This window comes from Thermobia domestica, chromosome 2 (assembly GCF_964235325.1).
Source record: "Thermobia domestica chromosome 2, izTheDome1.hap1.1, whole genome shotgun sequence".
In the NCBI taxonomy this organism is placed as follows: Eukaryota; Metazoa; Arthropoda; class Insecta; order Zygentoma; family Lepismatidae; genus Thermobia; species Thermobia domestica.
Window position 1 is genome coordinate 310,012,520 of NC_137455.1, and position 23,017 is coordinate 310,035,536.

Below are 23,017 nucleotides of genomic sequence, written 5' to 3' on the forward strand. Positions count from 1 at the left end.
TTCTATCAAACATCAACTCTGTATGTTTTTTAGTTTCTTCCTTTTTGCCTGTTTTGATTTTAGTATTTTTTGATAACGAACCACAGGAAATACCTGAAATTTACAAATATTTACTCAGTTTTAAAAAGTCCGAAGATTAATGCCATAGAAGTAACTCTACCATTGAATGCGCCAATTCAATCGAAGACTTCCCGATTAACTCGATGAACTACACTCGTATTTCATTCTAAGGAACTTGACACATCCATCTCTCACGTATCGATATAATTATGCGCAGTGTGTTCCATATTTTCCCTGACACGTGTCTGATATACAGTGGTTAGCAAAAGTGTGTATTCACCTGTATATATTATTGTATGAACTGCTTGATAAGCAACCTTATGAATAAACTCAAAAGATACTACTCACTTTGCTTTTCTATATTCTGTAATTAAGTTCAGCAAATACGTTAAATGTCATTTTTTGCTAACAACTGCGAAGAAAACATATGTAAGAAAATATTTTAATGGGAATAGAATGCACAGGAATAAGTTATATATGAAATTACATAGTAATAATGTATATATTAAAGTGCTTCGTCTATATATTTATGGCCAGTTCCTTTCGACACCCAGACAGAAAATGCAGGTGGTTTACAGGCGTCTGTGAAACATGCATAAACAGGCATATTTTTACAGGCGCCTGTACATGCGCCTGAAAATGGAACACTTTTAAACGCATGAGACAGGTATCGATTTTTTTTCAAGATCATTACATGTTCATTTCACAGAAACAGGTAGTTTTCATGTGATAGGGTTGCAACCTTGCAACGTGAAAAATGCGTGTAAACAATATGTAGAGAGTGGAAGGACATGTACATAACCGGCATATTCCATGTAGTTGACATATGGATCTGACGACAGCTGCTTTTCATTTGATAAAATGTAATTGACATGTTAAATACAAGTGTTAGCGAATTAGTGGGCGTATTTGCGGAATATACATGTAAAGTAAATCGCATAAAGTGTACATAAAATTTGCGTGTCATAGGTGTTGGACACGCATGAGACATGTACGTTCCATGTATATATACGGCAGAAGAGACATGTAGGTAATATGTACATGGGAACCACATGTAACATGCAGTTTGCCCGTTCATGAATTGGGTGTGTATTGTATAGATCACATGCATGTTAAACGTTTATCACATGTACATGTAATATACATGAGATCTGCGTGTTACAGGTGCTAAAAGTCTACATTTATTACATTTATGAAGACAAAAAATTCTCAAATTAGATAAAATTTTAATAAGTTATCTTGATGAATTTGTCAGTGCCAAATTCAGTTTTCTCTACTACTTTTGACGAGGGGGTATTGGTATATTTGGTGGGAGAAAAGGCAAATTTGGAGGCGATTGCGTCCAAGCACTTGGGGGAGGGGATCGGCACCTCTGCTCACAACAATATATTTTTCTTTACTTGAACCACATACGAAAGACGTACAAGTTGAGCAAGTTGGTGCCTCACACATTGCAAGAAGCCAACATTCAATAATTACTAACGATTAGCAATAATCGTGTCACGACAGCGCAATGTACCTGTACCCAATTCCCATCGAGTACCCAATTCCCAATTCCTAGTGACGAAAAGTGGGTCATGCGTGATACTGTACTTTAAATAAAAATATAGAAATGAAATGTGTAAAATTCAAATCTGATTACTAGAATGTAGCCTGCATACTTTAAGGAGTAATACTGCTATTTGATCCATCTAATCCAAGGGTCTGCGCACGCCTCTGTATATACGTATGTGTGAGCACCTTGCATATGTGCATGTGAAAGTGGAAACTTGATGTCTGGATATTGCATGTTCCCTACGCCTGTAACGTGAATGTTTCACTCTAATCAACCTTGTCCATCGCATTTACCTGTTTAAGCTATTTACTCACTACATGTATGTGTTTAATCCATTTATTGGCAGTCATGATCATTGCATGTTCCCATTCATTTGTACATTGCCTGTACACCGCATGTAGGTGAGTTCACACTTTGCATGTTACAGGCAATGTGTCCAGTTCTGTACTATATATGTGTCAGGATCTTGCATATGTACATGACAAACTGGAGACTTGGTGCCTGAATATTATATGTTTTCTACACCTATAACATTAATGATTCACTCCAATCAACCTTGTTCATTGCATGCACCTGTTTAACCCATTTATTGGCAATCATGATCATTGCATTTTCCGTTTACCTGCATATTGCCTGTACATTGCATATAGGTGGGTTCACACTTTGCATGTACACGGAGATAATACAGGCAATGTATTCAGTTGTAATCTCATGTGTTATACATGTGTCAACGCCTTGCATAGCGAATGTCGAATTAGAGACTTGTGCCTGAATATTGCATGTTTCCTATGCCTATAACGTGAATGTTTAGCTCCAATCCACCTTGTTCACCACACGTATCTGTTTAATCCACTTATTGGCAATCATGATCATTGCATGTTCCCGTTCACCTGTACATTGCCTGTATACTTTTCGTAGGGGAGTTACACACTTCGCATGTACACGACAATGATAAATGTAAAATAGCATATTCTACATCGTGCGTTTTCCATGCTATACGCTAAGACATATGTAATGCGAATGTCACACATGTATATTACTTGTTGATAAACAGGCACCTTCCTTGTACTTTTCATTTTTACTGTATTGCGAATGTTATCAACAATCCATTCAAGGTACTTTACATGCACACAGTGGCGTATTTACGATTTTGTTTCGGGAGGGGCTTTGCTAACTTTCGGGGGGGGCTTTTCCTGGAAATGTGAAAATTCTGCAAGATATTTCATTTACTTTACTATACTAAGTAAGATTTTGGGGGGGGGGCTTAAGCCCGGAAGCCACCCCCCTAAATACGCCACTGCATGCACATATTCCCTCCTTTTACTTGCATGTGAGTGACTACGTGTACATTGCATGTTCTTATTTTAATGTACAGGCTCTGTACAACGCGTGTTTCCGTGCAAAATTTCCAACAGAAGTTTAATACTTTTTCGACATGCATATCAACTGAAGACAATGTGCCTGTAATATTTTCTTTACATGTATTTTCGCTGAAACAGGCGCCTGTATAATGGTTGTCAAAATCTGACAGGCTTTTACAGGCAGTTCCATGTAAAAAACATTGCATGTTTCCTAAAAAAAATTCATAATAGAATGTGAGATCTGAGAAACTAGGAACTCGAGAAACGTGCTGTTTATGTTGTTAGGCGGTTAGCGTGTATGACTGGGCGTGGGAGACCCAGGTTTGATTTCCGGCGGGACTCGTGTAATTCTGATTCCACGTTAACCTGTAGGTCCACGTTGCCGAAAGGGGCACTAAACTGAAAATAAAATAATAAAATTATGCTGGTCGATTTCAAATTTTGTGTAGATTTGCTCCGTTATGCTCCGCATTTTAGGGACCTTTTGATCCCATAAGATTAACATGTCGCTAGGGCGCTGCTAAGGTAAACAAATACCGAGGCAGAAAATTGCGTTCTTTTTCTAGGTATCATTTCTTCCGTATAAAAGCGTCAATTTTGGCCATTGTTTAGATGTTTGTTGAACTGATTGATTCTAATTCTGATCACGAAAAATATACAAATTTCTCGAAAATGTACTGTTAATCACGAAAAATCGATGTGGTCGTGGAGCATTTCCATAATCATTTAATCTCTGTTTTGGAGGATTTTTGTCTTTTTGTTTCATAAGAAATGTCTAACGAGGAAATTCTAGCCAGAATATTGAACTTCCATACAGCGAAAACAAACTTGCATCTCAAGCGAGCGTCGGGAGTAGTGTCGTTTGATCAACGAAACAAGGAAATATCACGAAATGTGTTATTTCGTGTCGTCTTATCTTTAGTAACACTCATTTTTGTAAAATCCCACATTTCATTCACTTGTACTGTCTTGTTTCATGAAAAATATATTCTCCGTTTTCATGTATTACTCTACGAGGATTTATAAACTAGTAGTTCCCATAAACACCGCCAGAAGGCTTTGTTAGGTCGCGGTAATAGCGAAGAAGTGGGAAGGATTTATGCTCATAATTAGAGTGATGCGCTGTGTAGGCAGCGCAAAATTCAGCTAATAATAATAATAATAATAAATGAATATTTACATTGATACTCAAAAGAGTGAAAAAGTGAATGACTGGACCGGGATCTTGGTGTACGGTGCTGATGCGTCAACCACTACGTCACAGTCTGCTTTCCGGAATGATCGGACTTTTCACACACCAAATCCTGTGTAGGTGCGAATTCAGTGATACCCCACAAAGAGTGAAAAAACTGGAAGAGTGAAAAAAAATCTGGTTGTGTCCTCCTTTCGTTAATAGGTGTTCTGGATATTGACACTGGGTTGTCCAAGCACAACAACAAAGTTGTCGCACAGGTCATGTGATCTAAGTAAAGAGCACCGACTTCAAAAGTGAGAGTGTTAATGGCTTTTCTAGAAAGCGGACTGGATGGCGTAGTAGTGGACACATCGGCATGGTACGCCGAGGATCTCGGAGTCGAGTCCCGTTCAAGTCATCCACTTTTTCACTCTTTGTGTATCATTGAATTCGCACCTACAGAGGATTTGTTGTGTAAAAAATCTGGTTCTTTCCTCTTTTCGTTAATATATAATGAATATTTACTTGTTCAGTAAAAACTTCATGTTATACGTTTTTATATAAGGAAGATAATCACAAGTAAATATTCTCATCTAACAATCGGAGATCTAGACATAGTATATATATTTGTACAATACTGACCGAGATTAGTAAAAATATGAAATTGAGCAACAGACATCTAAGGGTAGAAGAGTAAGCTAAGAAAGCATAAGTTACACAAACACTCTGCTGTAGCAGGCATACTTTACAAATGCGATTGCGTCACATTTCAGCACTTGTCGTTCACTATAGAGTTAAAAGAGAAGTCTTGGGCTGAAATCGAACGTCATTGCGCCTCGTCCAAGTATCCAGCGGTGTAAAAAGCGAAACGAATCATGTTCCTGAAAGGCGATGCAGAAAATTGGTATAAAGTGAACAACTTGAGCCGTAAAAACTTGTCACAGTGCTAGACGTGTTCCTCCAATTCTGAAATCACTGGATCAATGATGTATCTGGTGGATGACTTCGGAAGAAATGGACATCCAGAGGTTGGATTAGACAAGTACAGCCACCAGGAATGAAACGTTTCATCAACTTAATTCTGGAACAGTCTAACGTGTAATTGTTGAACCGTGTCTCCGTCATGTCACAAACAACAAGCAGCATCGCTTCAATGTGAAGAAAGAAGTTACAGAAAATCCCCCTCTTCCCCTCAAACGAAGACGTTGCAACACATATCCACTTACTCTTAATGAGGAGTTATATACCAAGTTTCACTTTCCTAACTTGGCGAGCACGTACTCTATTTTTACATAAATTTTTGAACCTCCTCTAGCCCATCTGGTAAGCCGAGACAATGTGCGGATATGGGGCTCGGAGAATCCGTACATAAGCCGGGGAATTGTACGCGACAGTCAAAAAGTAAATGTATTGTGTGGTCTGCTTCATGACCGTATGGTGGGACCGTTTTTCGTTACAGAGGCGTCAATCACCACAAGTGTTTGTCTGGATATATTGGAAGTTTTCGAACACCTGCAACCTGGCATCCTGCTGCAGCAGGAAGGTGCCCTTCCTCGCTGAGCCACGATTGTTAGGAGAGCTTTGGATGACACACTTCCAGGTCGCTGGATTGGTTGAGGGGACTCATTGCCGTGCCCCCAAGGTGTCCGGACATAACCCCACTAGTTTTTTTCTTTTGGGCTTTGCGAAGGATGTGGTCTACAAGATCCTAGTGCGGAACCTCCAGAAACTGCAAGCTTGCATCGGTGCAGCACTTGAACACGTCACGGAGAACATGTTAGGCCGACATGGGCGAAAACTGGAATATCGCTTAGATATCCTGCGTGCTACAGATGGCATACACATTGAACTCTGTTAAACGGCTAGTAAACTTCAGATGTATGTAAACATTTGTCGCAAACCGCACTTTTCTATCTATCCCCATTTATGACTTACGCGATCAAACTTGGAAAGATTATTTTGAAACACCCTGTATGTGTTTTACTGGTTGCCTAGATTTAAACTGACAGATAAGAGAAAGTACTATAAATCAAAAAACAGATACAAAACCATTTTTGTTTTGATGTATATTTCGTTATTTCTTACGGAAACACCTGAGCTTTAAATATCGTATTAGAACCTAATACGCATGTAGTAGGAGAATAACGTTTTGATATATTGTACACACACATAGAAATGTGTCTCAGAAGAACCTGCTAATACACACCACTTAGGACGTAGCGCACAAAATTTAGAAAATCCAATTTTAATGTTGGGATGTTGAAATGAGGAGTAAAGTTCTTTTAAATTCCCAAATAGTAATCGCTTCTCCGTGTGTACAGTTGAGAATATGCCTAATATGAGTTCAGTTGACACAATTAATGCGGTGAGAGCCTGTTTTGTGTATGATGGTGGTTTAACACGGCAATAAAAGTAAAACTTATTCATAAAATTTCTTTTTTATTTACTGTTACAGCCTGTCAAATGTTTGAAATAAGAAACTTGTGGACAGCTTTGGAACATACTTCCCCTCCTTCTTTCCCGAATTTTAACGGTGTCAAGAAATGATACATATAGTTGTAATGAATATTTTTGTTTATTCATGAATTTTAAATAATTGTTTTGTTCTACGAAATCTACTCCATTTTCAGAACTGTTATTACAAACATTATTAATCTTTTTACTATAAACATTTTTACTGTTGAACATTAGTGTAATAGTTCTACAAACAAATCGTTAGAACTAGAAAACCATTTGCATGTACCGATTTGCCCTTTCTCTTTCCTATCGAATGACCGATTTTCTTCGAATCGTGAATTTTCTTCTGGAGTTTTTCTTCAGAATTCATTAATTCAGTTTTCATGTTACAATGGTAAAAGCAATGGAAAGAACCTTCCCTTCTCCCAATTTTTTTTCGAATCCTTACATCTCTAGTTATATAAACACGGTTGGTAAACTAAATTTTAGTGTGAGCGGTTTTTTACAAACATATGTGTTATTTTTTCAGGAAGCTGAATTTGCAGCCTTCATGGAAGATCCTCAGAATCCTCTTGGAGGCATGTTGCCACCGACTCCTTCTCCCGAGCAAGAATGGAGTCAGTTGATTGGAGCAGAACACTTGGTTCATTTAACGGATAAAACTTTCGATAGTGTTGCACCTTCCCAGGAGTCTATGCTTGTTATGTTTTATGCACCATGTAAGTAGTTAACAGCTGAATACATTACCCTGCTCTTTCGATTTATGTATTAAGTATCTTAATTGTGACATTCAAAGATAATTTTATCTCTTTTTAAGTTCTCACCAGAATTCATTTAAGATCTATGTAATATATAATATAGCGCTCGGAAAAAATTCTTCTCAGACGCTAGTTCTGAAAACCAGGTGCCATAATAGAAATTCAGTTTGATACATGAAGCCTTTATGTTTTAACCTGAAATTATTCGAGCCCTGTTTATATATACACACGCAAGGGTAGTCCCAAAAATACTCGACCTGACGTATATATAGCGGTTGTTTGAAAAACAGTAGTATGGTCGAAAGTACCATGCGTATAAAAATTAAGTTTGAAAATGCTGCTTTGTTTAGTATTTGTTTGGAAACCATCAATAGAGAACGCTGACGGTGAAATTGTGAACACGGAAAAAATGGGTAGTCATTATGTGATACATACTTTCATTTGAAAGGTCTCAGTCCAACCAGTATGAAAGCCGAGCTACATTGTTCTCTGGCAGAGTCTGCTCTTTCGTTTATAACAGTAAAATATTGAGTGACAGAGTTTAAACAAAGCCATACGAGCTGCAGACAAACATGGAAATGGTCGATCAAAAGAGGTGACCACGCAAATATAATAAAGAAAATCCACAAAATGGTATTGGATGACCGTTGACTGAAAGTGTGCGAGCTAGTAGACATTATAGGCATTTCAAAAAGTGCTGTACATCACATCTTGACTAAAAATTTGGACATGATAATGCTGTGCGCAAGTTGAGTACCGCGTTTGCTCATAATGGAACGAAACAGCATCGTGCGATGTTTCAATCGAATGTTTGATGTTTGACAGCAGTAAAAGCCGAGTATTTGCGTTGAATCATAATCATGGATGAAACGTGGGTCCATCAATTTACACCAGAAACCAAGAATCGATTGATTGGAGAAGTGGTTTGAAAGAAGGCAAAGGCAGTTCCATCTGCTGGCAAGGTCATTGCATCAGTTATTTGGGATGCGCCTGGAATAATTTTCATTCATTATCTTCGAAAAGGGGAAAAAAACAAGGGCGAGTATTAATGAAAACTTAATGCAGCGTTTGAGTGATGAAATCAAGAAAAACGGTCGCATTTGTTGTTCATGTGTTGTTGAAGAAAGTGTTGTTTCATGGTGACAATATACAGTTCACACATCCGTTATCGCGATGGCCAAAATCAATGAGTTTTAAGTTCGAATTGCCTCACGCATCCTATTAGATTTAGCCTCCCTCAGATTATTTTCTCTTTCCTAACTTGCAAAAATGGCTCAGTGGTAAAAAATTTGTCAACAATGCAGAGGTGGAGTGTGCGGTTAATTGCTATTTTGAAGAGCTCGATGCTTCGCATTATAAACAGGGTATCGAAACTATTGAACATCTGGGAAAAGTATATCGAACTAAAAGGAGACTGTGTTGAGAAATAAACATATTTTTTACTTTTTTTTGTTTGTTTTCGTTGTTTGGTCGGTACTTTTGGACTACTCTCCAGGGTGATTCTTTATAGGGTTTACAACTTCAATCAGTTATAATTCTTTATTGGAACCACATACGGACTTGGTTTATATGTCATAATACTGCAAAACACTTCAAGTTTGACTCACGTAGCGAGTAGTTGCGGAGTTGACCACACGCGGCGCCACCGGTCAGTCATCGAAAATGGAGATTTTCACTGGTGCTGAAAGAGCTAAGTGCGTGTTTTGGTTTGAAGAAGCGAAGTTAGCAACGAGTGTACAGCGTAAGTTTCGCACACAATACGGCAAGAAATTACCTAGCAGACCAACAGTGTACAAATGACACCAGACATTTGTTGAAACAGGATGTTCTGTGCGACACACAAAGGCTGCAGGACTCTCACCCGTAACTGACGATGTAGTGGAAGCAGTTAGGGAGAATTTTTCCCTCAGTCCTCGAAAATTTACATGACGTGCATCACAAAAAAATGGTATCCCTCAGACCATTGTTTGGCATGTATTGCGTAGACGTTTGTCCATGAAGCCATACAGACTGTCCTTGGTTCAAGCACTAAGTGAAGCGGATAAACATACCCGACGTGAATTCTGTGTTACCATGTTGGATCGCATTAGGGGTGATGAGTCATTCTTAAACGTGTGGTATTCAGTGACGAATCAAATGTTCATCTTTCTGGCCACAACAACACACAAAATTATCGTATTAGGAGTGCGGGAAATCGACATGCGCACTTGGAGCTGGTTCGTGACAGCCACAAAGTAAACGAGCTTTACGCTGTTTCCAGAGCAAAGGTGTATGGACCACCATCACCGGCATCGCCTGTTTTGATATGCTCCAGAACTTCCTTGTTCCACAGTTAGATGAAGATGACCATGACAAGACCGCTTATGATGACAAGAAGATGGCGCCCCGCCACACTACCTGATAGACGTAAGGGAATTTCTTGATAAGCGTTTCCCAGATAAGTGGATAAGTCGTGGTGGACCAATTGCCTGGCCGCCACGGTCTCCAGATTACACGCCACTTGACTTCTTTCTATGAGAGTTTGTGAAAAATAAGGTGTACACCCCTCCCTTACCTGATAGTGTTAATGAACTGAAACATCGTATCACAACAGTCATCGCGGACGTTACCCCCGAAATGCTGGCTGCTGTTTGGCAGGGAATCGACTTTTGTTGGGATGTGTTCAGTGTGACCGTAGGTGCACACATTGAGCCATAATGGATTTGTTACAAAAAACTCGAAGTGTTTTGCATATAATGACATATATACCAAGTCTGTATGTGGTTCCAATAAAGAATTATAACTGATTGAAGTTGGGAACCCCTTAAAGAACCACTCTGGTAAGGTGATAACATGGAGGATTTTTGAGCAGTGCTTGGTCGTTGTTAGCGGTGTTAGATGGTTGTAGTACATCCGGCGGAGTAGCACAAGCAGATAGTCGGTGGTGATGCAAAATAGGAAACTTTTCTGGAAATTAATTGGTGGAATTGTATCTAAGGTGGCCAGGTGTGCCGCGAAGAACATTGTCCAAGATGATGATGGCCTACAGAATTCATGAGATAATAATACCATAATAATAGTAAGAAAAAGAAGAATAGAGAAAAAGAAACACCTGCGAAAGTAACAGTGGACAAAAGAGAAGCTGAAGTGACAGGGATACCTGAATATAACCTAGTTACGGGATACCTGAACATACGCGATCGGGTTGCAGTTTTTAAACCACTGGTCCCAGCCAATAATGCGACGAAAATGATGTCAAGAACGTACAAGTGGATGGCCGCTGATTGCAAACGCGTAATGATTCGTTGAGTCCTCCTCCAACTTATTTCCAACAACACACTGTCTTTATGTGTAGCGCACCAATGAAGTTTATGCTCCGAACTGTTCCTCCTCCCTAACGTGAAACATGGCGGTAGCTTTCTGATGCTGCAGGCTGCAATTTTCTGGTATTCCCAGAGCTCTGTAATTACGCTTAGAGGCTTAGAGGGAGCATTACTACCAGTGACGCAATTTGCGGAGATTACAACGAACCAATTCACACTGCTGCAGGTATGTGGTTGCATGATCATAGATATGAACTATACCTTCCCGAGCGTGCCCAAGCCTAAGACTTCATGATTATTAAACACCTGTGGCTACTTCTGGAGTTCAAAATCCATAGTACCTACTCTCCTATGCTGAACGGAACATGAGTGCTGCGGTTCATGAGACACAGTACAATGTTTTCCTCGAAAGCATTCTCAACTTCTGTGCTTCCATTCCACGAATCAGAGCTGTTCTACAGGGTGACGATGGTCCCACGTGATATTAATCAGGTAAGTTGCGTATTCTTCAGTTCCATTAGTTTGATAACCACCCTATATATACGTATATATTGTAATGTCTTGTGATAGAGACAATAAAAATCCGGGATTTAGCCCTTCTCCGAATTTATATATAGAATATTACAAAATTTCTTTGTAAAGTACAAGGAGAATAATTCAGTGTCTATCACAAATAAAAGTGAAGGAAGGAAATACTTTTGTATGGGAACTCCTTAACTCATGCCAGCCTCCAGGGCGTCTGTAGCGACTATAGGATATGATAATATTGGTAACCTCCTTAGCTTATGGCAGCCTCCAGAGGTTTAGATTGTAATTAGAAATCGCCTTAGCTCATGGCAGCCTCCAGGGATTTAGGTAAGGTAATACTTCTTCGTCCAGGACGATCTCAGAAGCAGGTGTTTTGGGTTATGCGATCAGGTCAACTGATAATTTTGATGTCTCCTGATCTTTTATAGGTGACTTCTGGGTGGTCCGTTTCTCCTCGGGTTCCGTCGTGCAGGCTTCGTGTCTTCCTGTTTATTTCGTATGTTGCCTGCTTGAATTGATGGCTGTGAACAAGAGCAGGTGTTCTATAGGGCTCGATGAAATAATGGGCATTGGAAGGTGGGGTTATATATAAAATTGAGACGTACGAAAATTATTATTTAGAACACATGTGCATTAAAAGAGAAAATAGAAGTATATGTGGTTTCTTATAATTGTTATTTCTCTTGTAGGGTGTGGTCACTGTAAAGCTATGAAAGCAGACTACGCATTGGCAGCTCAACAGCTAAAGGACCAAAATATAAATGGGGTCTTGGCAACCGTTGATGCTACTGCTCAGCCTGCTCTTCAAGAACGTTTTGATATTCGAGGCTTTCCCACAATTAAATACTTTCAGAAAGGACGATTTATTGCAGATTACGACAAGAAGAGAAAGGCCGAAGATATTGTGAATTTCATGAAAAGCCCACCAATAAAAAAAGATGAATTGTGAAAACGTTAAGGTGATTGAATTGTAGAAGAAAGTTCCATCCAAGAGGCCTATGTTACTGATCGTTTCAGGAAGAATTTGTAAAGAAAGAACGTAATTGTACAGCATTTTGTTTGTTTTATTACTATTTCTTGCAGTGAATGAAATGAACAGCTGATCGCTCTGAATAACGGTGTTCTTTAGTCACGAATGAGCTTACCGTGTGATATTACATAAGACGGACTATAATGTATACTTCGTAACGTGTGATTTGTTCTTCATATCAGCAGCTTTTTCTAGTTGATTAGATGGTACATTTGTTCTTTAGTTAATTTATTTTTGTAATTTTCTGTTCTTTTTTCTATGATCTCTCGTGGTAATGATGTGAATCCTTTGAGCAAGTGTGTAGCGGAATATTTGATAAAAATGATTTTATGATATTGCTTGCGGTATAACAAATTACGAGAACATTAAAAAAAACAATCTAACCCAGCATTTTATTTGGTGTTATATTTTGTTTTTGTATTCTTATATTTCTGCGTACTGCATCGGTTCTAATACATCTCATGGAAACTGGTTCTAATATTCTATAGTGTATGTAAATTACTTTTACCGAATCCATTTCCATTTGTGTGTAGAACACAGGTTGATATTTTGTTTCATTTTTCTGTTCAAGCTCGATTAAGTATTTTCTTAAGACTGACATACACATGAACGAGATAAGTTCTTTATTTTTGTCACAAAGAAAGTAGTACTTCGGGTTTCTAATATGTGTTTTTCTGAGCGTAAATTTGAAGCTATGGTAGTAGAAGAAAAGTTATTTCTTTGTATACGACTGTTCAGTACTAGTTTTCAATAAGAAGTTTACGTTAGTTATTTCCGAACTTGTAAAATATGTGATAAATAGAGCAAAGGCAGCAATACTAGCTCAAGGAATTTGATTTATCTCCAGCTCATGTAATTTAATAGGTTATTTTTCGATTGTATACACAGAAGTTACATAGGGTATTGTATACTGGATCACAAAAGACATTAATGTAATGTCCAGCTTATATATTTGGCAAACGTGGCTATCATCTTCGAGATATAGGTTAAGAAATGAGTGTTACGCTTGAACTTTATAAGAATACGACGCCAGTCGGAAGTTACTAAAAAATCAATAAATAACTAAATTAAAATGTCCGTGATGCGAACTGTTGTACATCTGTATACTTTGTGAAGTTTTCACGGAAGAAAACCTGTAATAATTAATTCTTGGGTATTTCATTTTTGTTTATTTAACCTTAAATTGCTATTCGGAGATTTCGAAAAACCATAACTCTTTGATGTGTCCGAGTTACTAGAATGGAATAATAATTAACATAATAGTGAATGTGAGCACATCAACTTAGTCAAACAAAATATGAATGAAACGCCGCTTATTATATTGCACACCTTACTTTGTAATATCTTAATAATTAAAATATTTCCAGATATATTAAATAAATAAAAACCACATAACAAACAATCACGACATAAAACATATCAGCTGCTTTTTATAGGTTTTGTAAAATAAAAATCAGTAACTAATTGAAAGGAGTATTGTGCAGTGCTAGATAAAACATAGCACGCTATATAGGTAATCTAATTAATTCATTTATAAAATACTATAAACATTTCACATAAATGAACAATAATACGTTTTACAATTTGAATTCATAACGAGTTATGAAAGAATGAAGATGATGATAATAATAATAACTAAAGGATCCAATCTGATGTTTGATTATAACTATTAACTTAGGAATGCGGCTAAATATTTATAAATACCGAAATTTTTCAGTGGGAACCTCCACCTTCGTCAGCGATTTATCTTTTTTCATAAACACTGTTGTTTTAAAAATCCCTTATAACTTACATTGTATAACAAATAAACATTTCTGCTATGATTAAGCTGACCTGTAACATTCTGAAAATAAAGTACATAAACCATGCCTGATGGGCAGTTCGTGACCTAATATAATAGCATCAAGTACACCAGTGTTGCTATGTTTAATTTCTTTGTGGCTTCAGTTGTATTATGATTTTTTTTTTTTTTTAACCGGTATAATTCTTGCCGGTAACATTTCGGAAAAACTAAGTATTGAAAAAATTACCTCAGTAAATTATTTATTTACTTTACAACTCAGTTGAAGCTGAAGCCATAATAATAAATAGAAACCTTAATGTGTTTGCTGTTGTTCTATTTGGTGGTTACAAGCTTAACTAAAGCGGCAATTTTTTGCTGATGCAATGAGGAACATGAGATACGATTAAAACACAGCGTGTGTTTATATTAAGAAAAACATTGACGAAATCGGGTGTTCCCATTGATAATTTCGACATTAATAAACACTTAGACGCATTTGTGAGTTTAAGTTAATAATAATAATAATAATAATAATAATAATAATAATAATAATAATAATAATAATAATAATAATAATAATAATAATAATGCTTTGCTTATTCTCCAATAGTGGTAGCCATATCTACCGAATAATGGGAAATAACGAAGATTTTTCATATGAGATGTTAGCATGACATTATTCCAGCAAATAGTTTATTAATATGCTTCGCTTACCTTACACACTTAACATATTTTTGCAAATATTCCACGTATTCAAATATGGTTGATTCATGGTCTTTTTTGCAATTTAATATATATTTTTTATTTTATAATTATGTTTTTTAAATAAAACTAAAATCTTAATAATACATTTGTAATTTATAATTGAATACTTGAAGAACTTTTGTTGTACAATGCCTACTTTTTTTAGAATCCGCTGCTGATAGGAAAGTAGATTTAAACAATTTTAAATTTCAGTAAATATTAACTTTGTGTTTAGTTTCAAATTCATTTGTTTACATGGTTTCGTTATTATAGGAGTCAGTGAAAAAAAAAGTGATTAAAAAAAAGTGAAAAGTGTCAAAGTTAGGATATTGTTTTCTAAGGAAATTTCATGAAGACAATGCGTTCACTTAACTAAAGCAATAAATAATTGTCATTCTCACATGTGAAGAATGGAATTTCGTCCGTCTTGCGTATTAACTGCCATATTAAAAGGTTTACCTAACCAAGTTGGGATAGCGTTGCTGTCACCAGTAGTAGTCATATTATCTGAAATGTCAGAAGGTTAAGTATCTATTTATGAATGTTGTGCTTATTCTGTAGGTAAAAGACAAAATGTGAAATCCTGTGTGGTATAAGTAATCTGTGGTGTTCAGAAATCATACATTGTTTTTGTTGATTTCAGGAGCATCTTTCTCCCCCGATATTTTACGAATAAGCTTATTTAACAAAATGGAAATGGATTCAATTGTGTACTGGTTTCTGTTGAATATATTTATTGATTCAACTAAATTATAGTTTGGATAGTTGTATGATTCAGATTTATCCCTTTAGCAATTGCATTGCTAATTTAATCTATACATCTGTGTAGAACAGCTTGATTGTACTTGATTCGCAAGATAGAGATACTTCTCCCGACTATAAGAAATCACATTGAAGGTGCCAAATAATAATTTTAACGAGTGTTAGGTTCTAGATAATTGCTGCAAAACTTGCTATGAAAATGTAGGTTTTTTTTTTTTTTTTTTTTTTTTTTTTTTTTTTTTTTTTAATTGGAAATATATATGGTAAGTGCAGCTGTAGTCGACCAGTTTCGAAGTTTCATACGTTTCTCCTTCTTGACTCTACACACAAAACAGAGTAAACTGCCTGAAATTTGCAAATCAGCTATTAGTGTTCAGCAGTCATTTTTATATATTATTACAGCAAAATTAAAGACAGTCATGTAATGTAAAGACAGTCATTACCTGAGTATAATTAATAATTTTGTCCTGTGTTTATATTAAGGATTGTCATAAATAAAATAAAATGATTTCATCGTTTATAAACCAGAATGGTGGAGTTTAGAAATTGTAGTTTTTAGAATAGAAGTGTCAATATTCTTTTAAATACAAAATTTAAAGAATTTTTGAGACGCAAAGAAGTCAACAAAGAATTTGTTAATTGTATACTTCTTTTAAGAATAGGCATTTGTGTGTTTGTACCTAGAATTTTTGTAAACCAGTATGAAGACTAAACATTTCCAGCTACCACGTAAACGAAAATTATTCAGTTGAATAACGATGCCAAATGGACGTGTCAAATAATTTTGTCACTTCCGCTGTCAACCTAAGTGCAAGGTTCCAAAGCTCATTTTCGGTTTCATACAACACGTGTGCCAGGTAAACAGCATAGGCCGATATGTATTTCATCTTATTTTCATGTACCTTTTCTTATCTGCCTTACCTTTGAACTATTTAGTTTTTAAAGTTCCTTCTTTCAAAAATTTAAACTAAAATTACGATTCTCTCCTTCATTACGATCTTCACTAGCCAATGCAAAACATTATCATTGCAAGTTCCATTTGTATCTCACATGTTTCGAACCCAAAGAAAACAAATAATACCGAAAGTACTTGCGGAGATACGTCACTTTGACCCATTCATTGCCTGTGTCACTATATTTAAATTCAAAATGTTTGCAATAGATAAATCAGAATATATTTTCTCTGACTTGTAGCTGATTTAATTGATTTAAAAATTTAAAACATATTTAATAGAAATCAAGAAGAAAGAGCACTGACTTCGATAATTCAATAGCGGATTATAAATCCACATCTTAGAAGGTATATGACACAATTGTAACATTTTAAGATCTACGTGCACAATAAAACCGGAAAACCCGAAATACATATTTGAAAATCGTGGCAAATAAGAGTAAGAGAGAAAGATTGTTTTGTGAAACGGATGCTTTTTATTGGTAGGTTAACTATAGTTGCACTTGCTGTACAATGTAACACCTACATTTTGAAAGTCAGTATAATATGTAAAATAATCTGCCAGTCTTATTTTTATTTTTATTTTTTTTTTTTTTAAATAAAAGTGTTTTGTTTGTTCATTTTTCTTTTTCGGAAGAAATATTTAGTTTATGGAAGCTTCATAAGAAAAAAATGAAAGATAAGGATAAAAAAAAAAAATAACTTTAGTTGTTGAGTCATGTAATTTCAAGGGATTTCGTGAAAAAAAAAAAAAAAAAGGCAATAGTGACCGAACTGATAAGAGTACACTACGTATGTTGTTTGTTACTTGTTGTCAGTACAAAGTAATAAGAAAGAAAGAAAAAAAAAAAAGGAAAATGAATGATTTTCTTTCAGTCATAAGTGATATTCTGTAAGTATTCTGTTCTTTGTTAACTGTAGTAAATCGTCAAATAACCATTTTCATGTAGATTTAACATTTTTTTATCTCGATGTTTTGGACTTTGATACGCAGATATCCGAAGATGACTATAGCTCATGTAGGCCATAGATACAAAACAATGTAATTTGTGTGAACTGTTTTCAAATCGACTTATATTTGAAAGAGTAAACTTCTCTCGCTCATCTTGGAAGTCCAAGTCTCTCCTCTTTGATGCATCTTTATATTATAGAAACTACTTAACTGTAACAGCTTCGTGGCAACACGAAGTCGATTATTAGGGAAATTCACAATTGAAATTGTCCCCTTCTTAGAAATTTTGATCCTGTTAACTGGAAATGCCATTCATGTGTAAATTAAAGTATTTAGGTCTTGGTACGTATTAATCAGAAAGATAATACTTTTCAAGATCATGTGTAAACGCTTGGATTATTATCAATAACGCTTTATTGGAGATCGTCTATTAATTGTTTTTAAATAGCGAAAACAGTGAGCAAAGATCGCCACAGAAATGAATTCATGTGCTCAGATTTAGAAATTATTAGTTCTAAAATGGAATGCTTGCCTCATCAGTATTTAGTTTCCACCGAAAGTTGGATTTTATAATGCTCAGTCTGTTTATACAGATATCGACTTCTTCGATCTACATACATTTTTGTCTTTATGTCCTGATTTTATCAAGGCGAATGATATCACTAGAAAACAAATACTTACCTTTTTTCACCGTAGAGAGTATATTAGTTTATTTATGTCCGTGCTCTTTAATTTTTCATGTGATAGCCCATGTTTTGTATATACATAAATAGATTTCAAAGAAATATTTTTTAATTATGGTATACAGTAAACTCTCAAGTGAATGGATGTCTTTGACTAATGTAGTTAGACAGACAGACTTAAAAGACTCACATTAATCATTGCAGGCAGTTTAGATCTTCAAGAAACAGCATTCAATAGGAGATCGACATAAGTTGGAGGATTTTATTATTATTATTATTAATATTTTAAGATTGAAGTTTGAGGCCCTTCTAATACCAGTTAAAGGAGTTTTTTTTGTTATTAATATGGTGGTTATATGTACATTAAATATTTTACATTTACAATATACAGTACAATTTCAGGAATAATATTGTATTTTAAATATTGTTCATAACATAGTTTGCGATCTGACTTTACGGACATTTTTGCCATTCCGTTAACTGTATATATGTTTATCGTAAAATATACTGTGTAAATATAACAAACGAATGTAACTTTTAAGGTTTCGTACTTCATTAAATCCTCTACACACAGGATTACAAGAAATAATAATAAACTGTAAACAATCTCTAGAACTTAACTACTCTATGAAACATAAACATTAGATATTCGCTCTTCAGCATTGTAGGCTTCTTTCAAACTGGCCTTTACATAGATCAACAGCAAGTAGTAAATTCCAAAACAATATTTCCATCCAGTAGTCATATTGTCAAGGCTTACATGTTCCCGGTGTAGCAGTCGAGAGATAGTGAGCTTCCTAGTGGCTGTATGGTTAACGTACATACCATTGGTGCGAGAGATCCGGATTTGGTTTCCGATGGTTGTAGGCCTACGTTGCATATAGGCTTGGCGCTGAAAGGGATGTTAAACTCCAGTCCAACCAATTGAGAGATGACCTTAGTTACAAGATTGAAACATCTTAAAATAAAAATTATCAAACAGATATTTAGCATATCAAAGAAAGTTTTTTTCTTGCAAATTAGTACGGAATTTTGATTGGAAATTAAGAATAAAATATTTGGCGTTTTTATTCATAAGTGTGCTTTACCTAACGAATCGGTTTTGATTCCTACAAACAAATTGACGCTAACATGTGAGTTAACTAACGAATCATTTCTGGACACAGCGAATCATACTTTGTAGGAAGGGTATCAATTCAAAGTTCAATTTCAACCATATAGACTACGTTAGTAATCAGTGCTGTGTTACATTTTACATTTTATATCAAACAATGGTCTTATATGGTTTCTCTGTAATCATCCACATAGTATTTGTACTTTGCAATGATGGAAGTATGTATTCATGTTGGCCAAGCTGTTATTTCTATGCTTAATATTTTGTTTACTTTTTCTTTGTTCTTTCACCATCATGTACTCGCATTCTGTTAGTTTTATATTTTCTAATTTTTCCATTCTATCGGTAATAATGGAAGGAGTGACAAGAGAAATGTGCGACTTATACAGTTCATAAAAGGTTATTTTTCTGTTGAATTGTATCGCAAGTTACAGATAGATTATATAGTTAGTTTCCCTGTAGATACTCAAATAATCGTGACCTGGCAGAATTTGAAGTAAACAGCCACTCATCAACTCTGAAATATTGTGTGCTCATAGTTAAGATTTTTTTCTCTCTAAAACTTGTACGCAACATACAATTTTGGGGAATGATAGTTCAGGGAGTGATTATAACTTCTTTACCCGCCTGTTAATATTGCGAGAAAGCATAATCGAGAGCTAAGTGCTTAAGTAGAGATTTGTTTTTGGTAGTAATAAATTCTTTTTTATGTTGTGTGTAATAAATTTTAGTATTGATCTGATACCATTGTTTACTAGAATATGATTATTTGTAGGAAATGTGTATTTAAGTATTTTTATTTTTTTGTGTACGCAACTTAAGTTTCTTTTCTTCTTACTGGTATTAAGAAAAATGCAATCCTACTGTTGCAGTATTGATAATCATTAGAACAATTCAAAAGCATAATCACATTATTAAACAAGACTTGTATATGTTAATCAACATTTCTTGCGTACATTAGCGACTTCTGCGTTCGATATGAACTCGTTATTATATTTTGCACTAATGTTTCGTGTGATGATTTGAGTCTAACAACAGTCATTATTTGTGGCAGGATTGTTAAAATTTTGACTCCTTTGGTTATAGAAAATTTTGCGCGAATTCCTGCTGAACTTCGAGTATGTACCTTTTGAATTATATAGGTTATCTGTAACAGTCAGTATTGTTGTGATATTATAAATACACAATACATAATAAACAGCTCATTGAGTCGATGTGCAAATGAGGATGTGTTTAGTTGAAACGTTCTTACGATTCATTTTGGATGCAGTCACTCGCATCTCTTTTTACTCAAATGTTATGCTATCCGTTACGTGTTTCATATGAGATCGAACAAGAACCTTAAGCATAGATGCTACGTAAATCATAAAGTCGTATTTTTTAAATATGAAAATCACAGACCCTTCTTTGTTTTAGTAGCCAAAAGAAATAAAGTTATGCCTCATATGATGTTTTACATTTCCATTAAGAATAGCTTGAGATATTGTAATGGCAGAAAAGCTAGTTTTCAACTTCGTGTGGGATATGTGATTCCATGAAACTTTCATTTAATTGTATTTGCAGTTATTTGCTGGCAACAGAATGAGCAAAAGCATAGCTTACATTAGGGTTGAACCATAACACCTCTCGGCTAGCCAGGAGGCAGGTTCCAATTATCTTTTGAAAGACATTGGTGACACGGTTTTGGTAACGTATAGTCTTAGAATTTCTGAGTATTGCGTATAATACTGCTGGCACCAGCAATGAGCTATTTACTTTCTTTCTTCTGAAGTAACAGTTTAATTACGAGGCGCATCCAGAAAGTAAGTTTCCCACGCGTCCCATAGCTAGGAAACCGTATGTTGCGCGAAGCGATTGCGTGTACGTGAGAGAGTAAGGTCCTAACATGGCGCATGCGCCAGCAGAACTTTCCTAATTCTCTCAGTAGCGTCGTGGCAGTGATTGAAGATTGGCGTTCCTATTCCAGCTTCTGCCGCGTGTGAAGTGCGAGCGATAATAAAGTTTTTGAATGCAGAGGGCATAGCACCGATTGAAAGTGAGGGCTCGCACTTCACTCGCGGCGGTAGCTGGAATAGGAACGTCCATCTTCAACCACTGTCACGACGCTACTGAGAGCAATAGGGAAGTTCCGCTAGTGCGTGTGCCATGCTAGGACCTTACTCTTTCACGTACACGCAGTCACTTCGCGCAACATACAGTATCCTAGCTATGGGACGTGTGGGAAACTTACTTTCTGGATGCGCCTCGTACATCAGGTATAACACCTTTCATTCCATATTGTTGACAAAGTTGATCATAATAAAATTGAAACGTTAGAATGGCGAATATTTGCGCTTGGTATAATTAATTGAGTGAATGTAAATATTTTGAATAGCCATATCAACAAAAGCATGGTAAACATTCAATCCTATGAAGTGTTATTTAGGATTAAACGAAGATAAAAATGGATCTGCAAAGGTAGGAGAACGGAGGACGTCACGCCGTTCCCCATGCCTATTTTTGCCCATTGTGATGTTTTAGGAAGCGGAGGAACGCCATAGATATTTTCTGGAAGTGAGGAAATTGCATTCCCCGCGTTTCCCCTCATTTTTACCCCCTCCCCGTGGGATTAAATATGTTAATTCGAAGCGAAAAGTAATTCTTTTTATATACGTTTAAATTCGTGATATTAAGCGTTATTTTTAATGTTAGGTTAGTCACCAATGAGAAAAAGTTTCGGATGCGCCCGTGTATAATAATTTCGAATATATTTCCGAAAGTGTATTTAAAGAAATAAATTGACTCCTTTCTTCATCTACACTTGTATTAAAATGTTTAAAAGAACACAACTAATTATCAAATTTTGTTTTATTAACACAAACAATGTAGATAATTGATGAGAAAGATTTGAATTGTTCCAATAATATCGTACTTTAGATATTCTTACACTATCTGCTATTACTAATTCTGCCTGTTAAGTACCGTCCTGTCTGTGTGGATTGCATTTTAACATTCCAAGACCTCTTGAAAACGCATCTTAGTGCAGTTGTTTTTTTCATCATATAAATTTGTTAAGGATAAAGCACATTCCTACAACTGAAAAATAAATGTATAAGGTCTTCCTGTACATGTTTTGTTTGTTGCTGGTAGTAATTGATTGTTGTTTATTTGTTTTATGTAAAGTTCTTTTTACATTAAATTTGTGTGTTGTAAAAGATAAAAAGAACTATCTTCGAAGAAAAGAACTTATATAAACTTCCGTTCAGTGTTAATAACGCACTCGTTGCAGTGACAATGCGTGTGTGTGAGAAATAAATTGTGAAGAGTCGAAAAGAAAAATAAGAAAATAATTAATATTTTTGTAGCAAAAAATAAAAGCAATTTAGCTCTGTTTTCATAAGCTGCACAAAAACTTGGAGTGAATAATTTATTAAAATAAATGTTAATTAAATGTTTTGAATTTAGCGTTCTGTTTAATTGGTAACATTTCTTACTTTGTAGTTTGTAGGATTATTTTGTAGTTTGTTTTGTAATAATCATAAGAGTTCTGCCATCGTAAGCAGGTCAATTCTCGTGAATTAAAAAGTTTTCTTGCACTTCCGTCCCTGTTAATGTACTGTCTTAACATAGGAATTATTTGATTTTAAAATATTCATTAATTACTTTTTTCTTTTTTCTTTTTTTTTAATTTTCTACATCGGATGTTCATCATCGCTAAGAAAACAATGTCGTCTTAAATCATATAATAACAAGCTATTTTCTGTCTGTTTGTATGCTACGTTGTTCTCTTGAGTGCCTTTTTCGATGAAGAAAAGGATAACGG

General features: G+C 35.5%; 1 protein-coding gene across 1 annotated transcript in view; it reads left to right on the top strand.

Annotated features, from left to right (window-relative positions):
* LOC145678614 (protein disulfide-isomerase A5) overlaps nt 1-22,659 on the top strand; it is a 66,596-nt gene extending 43,937 nt beyond the window's left edge. The window contains exons 9-10 of the mRNA XM_081748967.1: nt 7,137-7,326; nt 11,885-22,659. Of these exons, the coding sequence (XP_081605093.1) occupies nt 7,137-7,326; nt 11,885-12,144 (450 nt within the window). The 3' untranslated portion in view covers nt 12,145-22,659. The remainder of the gene's footprint in view (nt 1-7,136; nt 7,327-11,884) is intronic.
* The last annotated feature ends 358 nt before the right edge of the window (nt 22,660-23,017 follow it).